General features: G+C 32.6%; 1 protein-coding gene across 4 annotated transcripts; it reads left to right on the top strand.

The window, feature by feature from the left end:
* Nucleotides 1-289: 289 nt before the first annotated feature.
* LOC104111025 (F-box/FBD/LRR-repeat protein At1g13570-like) lies at nt 290-3,583 on the top strand. Of its 4 annotated transcripts, XM_070175167.1 has the most exons (5): nt 290-504; nt 1,254-1,364; nt 1,472-2,317; nt 2,415-2,579; nt 2,690-3,280. In XM_070175167.1, exons 3-5 carry the CDS (start codon nt 1,493-1,495, stop codon nt 3,002-3,004), a joined length of 1,305 nt encoding a protein of 434 aa, XP_070031268.1. In that variant the 5' UTR covers nt 290-504; nt 1,254-1,364; nt 1,472-1,492; the 3' UTR covers nt 3,005-3,280. The 4 variants fall into 4 exon arrangements, with proteins under 4 accessions (XP_070031268.1, XP_009618918.1, XP_033515824.1 ...); XM_009620623.4 differs by lacking the exon at nt 1,254-1,364; XM_033659933.2 differs by lacking the exons at nt 290-504; nt 1,254-1,364 and adding an exon at nt 3,324-3,583 and having other exon boundaries at nt 1,398-2,317; nt 2,690-2,851.
* Nucleotides 3,584-8,762: the final 5,179 nt, after the last annotated feature.

Raw genomic sequence — 8,762 nt, 5'->3', positions numbered from 1 at the left:
ACCGATCGAAGTGCATTCAGCTCGAGTGTGGCTAACCTTCCAAAGCTGAAATTGTCCAATTCGTGTGGTTTGCATTTACTTTATCATTATTTATTTCAATTGCAATCTAATTTATCATTTTGTGTCAAGTTAATACACATATCCTTAAAACCACTTACAAATTCAATTGTTATCTGATTTTGAGGATAAATAGTGAAGTTAAGATTTTTAGTTTAAAATTTCAGGACAAAATAAGTACTAACTAATCTTTAAATAGCAAGAATGGCGATTTGTGCACTTGGCCATATCTTTATAACCACAAGGGTAGATCTAACAATAACCATAAATGGAGGACAACTGTGAACCATTTGCAAAGTTCAGGGCCAATTTGTACCTTTGCCCTTTAAATAAATCCTCTTTCTCTTTGAATTGGCGATGAACCCTAAAGAGTTTAAAGGTCAAATTGAAGTCTTGAAAAGTCCAGAACAGCTGAAGATTTGACATCATCGCTAATCCTACGTCTTGGTAAGATAATTACTTAAAATGTTAATCTCTCCTTTTAATTGGTGTTTAATGCAATTATAGGTTCTGTGTGGTTTGCAAAATTAATACTATTAAAACTACTAATGTGATGTTCCAATCCAGCAAAACACAGCTTCTTAAGCTTAATTTTGAAAAAAGACCAAATCTTGGAAATTATTCTGGTTTTTATTCTTTTGAATTTATTTCTGTTCTTTGCATTTTTCCTTTTGAACCCAAAAATGTATTTATGAATTATTGATAGAAGGTTGTTATTGTCTTGAGCATGCAATTAATGGATATTTAGTAGAGGTGTTAGAAATTATAATAGCCACTCTGTTAGCAAATTAGACGTAACAGCCCAGCCCGCTAGTGATATTATCCGCTCTGCGCCTAGGTCCTCATGGGTTTAAAACGCGTTGCTAGGGTCTAAGACTTGTCTACTTATATACCCAACATCTCTCCCGTGTTTTGTCGATGTGGGATTCGCCTAAGGTGTCACATTATAATATCTGTATAACATTGATACTAAGAGGAGATAGTTGACTGACATGAAGGGTCAAAATTTGATATATAATCTTTGTAAATTTAACTGTAGGGTATAGTTTATCTTTTTTTTGTTTTCCAAAGAGATTCATCAAGCTTCAACTTTATAAGTCTACACCAGTGATACCTCCATTTTTTCGATAAGATGCTTGTCCGCACAGCATCTTTACAAGGCAAACGCATCAGAATGACATTGATTACATTATCAGGAAGGTTGCTAATGACGTCAGGACCTAAACTTCGACGATTCTTTCTTCCTTTAGGAGGCATCATATAAGAATAATCACCAAGAACCTGCAGAAAATAAGCAAAAATACAAAGTAAGGAATGCATCTTTATTTCTTTTGTTGGTTCGACAATGTGAATAGTCGTTCTGTCCAAATAGTTTGGAGATTCCTTACTTTGTATTTTTGCTTATTTTCTACAGGTTCTTGGTGATTATTCTTATATGATGCCTCCTAAAGGAAGAAAGAATCGTCGAAGTTTAGGTCCAGACGTCATTAGCAACCTTCCTGATAATGTAATCGATGTCATTCTGATGCGTTTGCCTTGTAAAGATGCTGTGCGGACAAGCATCTTATCGAAAAAATGGAGGTATCACTGGTGTAGACTTACAAAGTTGAAGCTTGATGAATCTCTTTGGAAAACAAAAAAGGATAAACTATACCCTACAGTTAAATTTACAAAGATTATATATCAAATTTTGACCCTTCATGAAGGACCCATTACTAAGTTCAAGTTCGACATTGTTGATTCAAAAAGATGTCCTACGATTGACAACTTCATATATTTCCTCTCGAGGAATGACATTCAACATCTTGTTCTTCACTTTCCATGGCATAAGATATACAAAATGCCTTCTTCACTTTTCGAATGTTCGCAGCTGAGGCATTTGACTCTTCATGATTGCTCAATACATCCTCCATCGGGCTTTAAAGGATTTTCAAGTTTAGTTAGCCTGGAACTGTGTAGGGTCACAATTTCTTCTGAGTTGCTGGAAAGTTTAATAAATCATTGCTCGTTGCTTGAGCAATTGGTGTTGCAATTCTCAGAAATTTTAAACATAATTGAAATTAATGCCCCCATGCTGAGATCCTTTGAATTCACAGGCAGTATAAGTTCTCTCTGTCTAAAGAATGTCCCTCTTCTGAAAAAGGCATCTCTGGACTTATGTCAAGGTTCTTCTATGGAGGCGGAGAATTTTTATCTTGCAAAATTTTTCGAGTCTTGTTTTGCTCTCGAGCACCTCCGCTTGTACTTCTTTGGTGATAAGGTAGATGTTGCTTTATGATTTCATTGTTATGCACGTATTAACACATCAAACTTCTTTTGGGCTGAGTCATCTTGAATTTTGATATTCTTTTTCTTAGTTTGATGATGCAGAAGCAGATGAAGCACCAACAAGGCTTCCCTTTGATCATAACCGTGTCAAGCGTTTTTATGTGCCTGGTATGATTATGAGGGAATCATATGAGTTGTCATATTATCTTTGCTTGATAAGAAGCTTCCCATACTTGGAATCATTCGAAACTGAGGTTCTTAGTACTTTGATTCTTTTCTCTCTTTCTTATTTTTTAGTGGCTCTTTCTTCATACTTTTTAGATCCTCAATAATCTGGGAGTTGACTTCTTTTTATGTTTCTTAGGTTCTTAATCGACATGATGATGATGTTGTAGAATCGCTTGAACTCGAACGTTTCTCGGATGTGACATTTAATCACCTCAAGGAAGTTAAGCTAAAAATCTTTTCAGGAATAACACATGAAATGCAGCTTATCAAGCTTTTCTTAGCCAAGTCCCCAGTGTTGGTAAGAGTGCTAATCGATCCATTGGATCTATGTAACATAAATCTCATATCTCTTGACAGTAGATCAGAAATATTCGCTGAGTTCTCAAACTTTTTCCGTGCATCACCTAAAGCAGAAGTAGTCTACATATTTTTAGATAACGAAACAAGTTGATTTAATCAGATCATGAACTTTGACTGAAATGTTTTGGAAGCTACAATTGAACAGATTGCAACAAATGTTGATGTAGTAGTATAACACTGTGTTTTGCCTTGGCGTAATAGTTAGAGACGAGTGAATATCTGTTTCGCAACATGAGCATTTTTGGATGAAAGTTTGGAGTAGTTTGTTCTCTAATAACATTGTCAATCATATGTTAAGGATTTATACATTTACTGCCTGCTCATGAATGATTTATGGAATGTGACATACACATGAATTGATACAGGAGTGGTATTTTTTTTTTTTTTTTTTTAATTATGGTGTGGTTCAGGCTAGCTTGCGCACATGTTTGCATATAACAATCTTGAAGCGCCTCGCGTCTATTGCTCGTAAGGTAGAGGCATGGAGATTTGATATTGGTATGAATTTTATAGTTTCACTAGCTAGCACATATGCTTCATTTTCTTTTTGTTGAAAAAATTACTCAATATGTTATATAATACTTAATTATTCATTTAATCTCCTATATTGTTTACTTTTTCCTTACAAAAAATAAATAAATTAATCTCCTATTTTGTGGAGCTTATTCCATTTTCAAGCCGAAGTAAATTGTTCATATTCACTCATTTTCTTAATACTAGTGTTAGAATCCATGCGATACGCAGAATGTCATTTTCCCAAAGGTATACAATATCCATATATTGACGCAAGGCATGCACTAATTACTAAACCACGTCTATGTAAAGTTATTTTTTATTTAATTTTTATACATTGAATCCACCACTATCTTGTTATATATTCCCTATAAATCTGTCCAAAAATTTCATCTGTTGAACGTAAATTGTTTCAGTGTGACTTTCTCAACAACTTTCTTCATAGAAAGTGTATCTGAAAAAGGAAGAAAAGAAGTCCAAGAACGAACCATGAAGACATTATACCTATACCAAAATATATAGTTGAATTTTCCTTCCAAGTGTTTGTGCATTAAACACTAAAATCTTTCAATATTTTTTCAACTTTCCATATATTAAACACATGTTGATTAACTTTAAATACCTCTATGCATTCATTAGAAAGTATTAGTTCGAAAAAGAAAAACATGGATAATCACAAACCTCGTCGAGTTTTGATGTTTCCATGGTTGGGAAATGGACATATTTCTCCATTTTTCGAGTTAGCCAAAAAGCTCAGTACAAGAAACTTCATTATTTACTTGTGTTCTCACCAGTAACCCTAAACTCCATTAAGAAAAAATTTAATTCAGAATTTTCACAATCAATTCAATTTCCCATTAGAAAGATTTGTTAGAGATTGCTTATGGGTTGGAAAATAGTAAGGTGAATCTCATATGGCCTATAAGGTTCCAAAAAAGAGAAGATGTTGAACTTTGAAGAGGCATTACCTAAAGGTTTTCTTAATAAGGTAGGCAAAAGGGGAAAAGTTTTTAACAACTTGTTTGAATGGTTGTTATGTATCGTTTTATAATGTATCATATTGTATTGTATCGTTTTGATATATACAATATTTGGATAAATTTTATTGTTTGTCGTCATTTCATGATGTCATACACCAACAATGTGAAGATTAAACTTGCAATATTATAAATTAAGAAAAAGTAAGGTATGAGATAGAATTATTATATTAAAAGGTAGTGTAAAAGATAAAATAGGAATATTTAATAAAAGAAACGGCAAGATGAGAAAAAGAGAAGAAGGAAACGACGCAGCCACACCAAGTCGGTTGTTCAATAAAGTGGCACTTTTCGTCGTTATGTAACGACAGATTTAACGATATCAAAATAAATATTATATTTAAAGTAATAATACTATGTAATACAACAGGTAACATCCATCCAAACAAGATGTAAAGGATGGGGCACCATAAGCTAAAATATTGGAACATTCGAGCGTTGGCAGTTTTGTGAGTCATTGTAAATGGAGTTCTATATATATACATATGGCTTCTAGTATTTTTTTGGGTGTTTAGAAAAGACATTACTATTTTAGTATTTTTTTGTTTTGATGGTTAATGCAGAAGGTTTGTTTTGTGGCTCTACTAGCTTGGATTAATCATACTAGCTAGTCTTGAAGTTTATTTTGTTAATTGTTATTAAAGTATAAATTAGTCTTCTATATTTCCTACTATTTTCCAATAAGCATTTACTAGAATGATCTATGTGCAATGGTGTCAAATCATGAAAACAACTTTGTTATCTCTTCATTATTTTAACCTTTCCAACTCTTGTTTTTTTTGAAAAAAATAATTCAGGATATAAAGATTCCTATCTTTTTAATAAGAGAATAATCGAAAGCTGCCAAGACATAAAAAGCCTGAATAGTTGAATAACATGCGTATCTAATCAGAATAAATTTAGTTGCATTAAATTAGGTAAAAAGATTGATCTGTCAATATATTGACGCAAGACATGTACTAATTAACCCTTGTCTGCGGAACATTTTTTTCAAAAAAGGTACTTTCTCAATCACTATTAATTTTTTAATTATTATTATTATTGTTGTCGTCGTTAGCAGCCAGCTGTTCGTGCATTTCAGCTAATTTTATAGGTTATTTCCTATCAGTACAGGTATGAGTTAACTTTATCCACCAAGTCTTGGACATATTCGAAGAAATTATATAGTATTTTTATTTCTGTTGAAATTTAAACTTGAGACCTCAGTTGATCACTTGACCACAACCTTAAATCCATATAGTATTTCACTTAGAGCTATGAAAAATATATTTTCAATCACAGTGTGACCTTCTCCACTAATTCTATCTTGATAAAAAGAGTATTTGACAGGGCATACTTTTATATTATTTCAGCAAAAGTATGTCCTAAATCTTCTTCTCTTTTAATCTCCTCTTACTAGTGGTATCAAACTTTTATAGTTGGATGTCACTTTCCTCTCTAATCTTACTTATTTTACCATTTACTCATTCGTGTTTAAATCTCACCCATGAAATTGGATCATTAATTATCATTATTGTTCTTTTTGTATAACAATCTATCCTCTCGAGCCGAGGTCTTTTGGAAGCAGTCTTTCTGCCATCCAGGGTAGGGTTAAGAATTAATATCTGTATATACATTACCTTCCCCAGACCCCACTTGTGGGATTTCACTGGGTTGTTATTATTGTTGTTGTTGTTATATAACAATCGAATATTGCTCTGAGCGTAACTCGTGATGTATAATTGATCGTAATCAGGCGCATGTTACGTGAGTTATGAACCGTATGCCACTAGCCCCTCGACCGCTACATATTATGTTCTTTCAAAAAGGAAAAACAAAGATGACAAGATGACTATATATTCGACTTGGGCGCCAAGAAAATATAATGTTATTTCAAGATCAAGGGTCCCACTATTTTCAATTATAACTTCAGTACCTTCCCTCTATATTTCAAGAAAAACTTGCATTTGTCTCTTGCTTCTTTCCTTAAACAGAAACCTAATTCTAAGCATTTCTTATCTACAAAAATGAATCTGCAACAAAGTGCAGCTATTTTTTCTGTAATCCCAATTTTAGGCTATGTATTACACACCCTTTTCAATGTTATATGTAATACTGAAAACTCCAAAGCTAAAGATGAGATGGAATTAAAGGAGAATGATGCAGCAACTGCTGGTAATATAGCAGCTCAGAAACATTTCAGGCAACTTCAACATTTTCGAGGAGCTTAATATAGAGCTGCTACACAATTGCTTCAGCGGGAGCTCGCTGTCAGTATTGAAAACGTCCTTAGTTCCTCGAGTTTTTTGTGATGCGAAATCTATAAATAGCTAAATAGTTATTTGGTACTTATTCGAGCATAGGTGTAGAAACAGTGGCGGATCTTGAGTATTGTATATGGGTTTTCGGGAACCCAATAACTTTTGCGTGCATCCTATATTTCTATTAAGTAGGTTAAGGTTTTTACTACCTCCGGTTCAAAATAAGCGGCGTTTGTTAAAATTATTTGATTAAGTTACTCTTTAGATCTCAAATTACTCTTTATTGATCTCTGCTCAAACTTTTTAGAACATTTATTAGAGCTAGGTTAGCTTTGAAACAAATAATTATTGCATTTTTTTTTATAAACACTTATTTTGGACCAAATATATATGAGTAAAATGACACTTTGTTTTGGACTCTTTAATTTGTGCTTGAGTAACTAAAATATTCTTTAGGCACCATCCCAATGATATTACCTTTCATTTATTTCTTCACTATAGAGATGTCTTGAGAATGGTTGCTCGTTGAAAATGAAAAAAACCTAAAAGAATTAAATTGGTGACAAAAATAAAATAAAATTGGACAAACACATGAAAGTAAATTAGTGAGTTTAATAAACCATTTATTTCGAAATAAATTTTTATTTGAAGATTATGCTGGTAAATAGAAGATTACATTGACAATGTATATAATTATATTACTATATCAGTGAAATTAAATTAAATATAGCAAGTTGTCATTTTATTTACCTGATTACCACATCAAACTTATTAAAATATTAAATATTATTATAAGTCAACTAAACCCGATGATATAAAAATCCATTTACCGTAGTACACGAGGCAGCTAGAAGTTCGACTAGGGGTTTAGCCGAACCAATGGCTTTTGCTCAATGGTGTATTGTGTTAAAAAATAATTAAATATATATGTACAAATATTAATTTTAGAACCCAATTATTAGGATTTGAAGTCGTCTTCCTAAAGTTCAAAACTCATAAATTAAGTTGAAGTCCTGACTTCACCTCTGTCAGCACATACAGAGGCGGATCCAGAATTTAATAATTACGGGTGTTACTATCATTAATGCGAACTAACCATTAGTAAAAGAGATTGAATTAGGATGTACATTTAGTCAGTTAGATCGCTCTGAATTAATTCAATTTGATGTACATAATTTTTGGTTCATAAATAAATACGTGATCACCAAATTGAATAGGTTTATCCAATTTAATCTAATTCTCTTGATTCAATGTGATTAAAAAGTATAATTAAAAGTAAGAATTTAAAATTAGCAACTACACACCTTTAATCCACATATAGTTAGATTAATATTATCTCTATTGATCCTATCATCATTCTTAAAAAGTTTTGCAAATCAAGAAATAAAGATAACAGTAGATGGATAAAAAGAGAAAAAATTTAAATCATATTCAAGTAAAATTTTGAAAAACTAGAAAAGAAAAATGAAACAATTTAACAAATAATAAAAATCGGTTCAAAGAGGAGGGAACAAAAAAGATAAAGAAATGAACCAGAAAGAAGGAACAACGATAAACTGGAATGCTAACGTAGGCAACGAGTATCGATCGTGGATCTTGCATATGGGAGTTGGGCACACTAATCACGACCCTTAGAGTCCATTTGTCACTGCGGGTGCCACTCTTTATATATATATATATAGTCTTTTTGTGTAAAATATCAATACACACACAAAATTTTACCCGAGCATCCGGGTGGCTGGGTACCATCAGGTAAGGGTTAAAGAGAAAGATATTCCGAAGACAACATTCAGGACTAGATACATGCACTTTGAGTTTCGAGTTATGTCGTTCGGGTTGACCAATGCCCCAATGATATTCATGGACTTGATTAACTGTGTGTTCAGACCCTTTCTAGATCAGTTCGTGATTGTATTTATAGATGATATTTTGGTTTACTCCCGTTCAGAGGCTGAGCATGCAGATCATTTACGTACTATACTCAGAGTTCTACAAGAAAGGAAGTTGTATGCAAAATTCTCTAAATGTGAATTATGGTTGAATTCTATAGCCTTCCTTG

The sequence above is a fragment of the Nicotiana tomentosiformis genome, chromosome 5 (assembly GCF_000390325.3).
Source record: "Nicotiana tomentosiformis chromosome 5, ASM39032v3, whole genome shotgun sequence".
Taxonomy (NCBI): Eukaryota; Viridiplantae; Streptophyta; class Magnoliopsida; order Solanales; family Solanaceae; genus Nicotiana; species Nicotiana tomentosiformis.
Note: the sequence above shows the minus strand (reverse complement) of the source record. Positions and strands in the feature narration are given on the sequence as shown.

Coding starts and splice junctions, on each gene's coding strand:
- LOC104111025 (XM_009620623.4), top strand. CDS start 1,493: ATGATGCCTCCTAAAGGAAGAAAGAATCGTCGAAGTTTAGGTCCAGAC. Junction 2,318..2,414: donor TGTACTTCTTTGGTGATAAG/GTAGATGTTGCT, acceptor TCTTTTTCTTAG/TTTGATGATGCAGAAGCAGA. Junction 2,580..2,689: donor TGGAATCATTCGAAACTGAG/GTTCTTAGTACT, acceptor TATGTTTCTTAG/GTTCTTAATCGACATGATGA.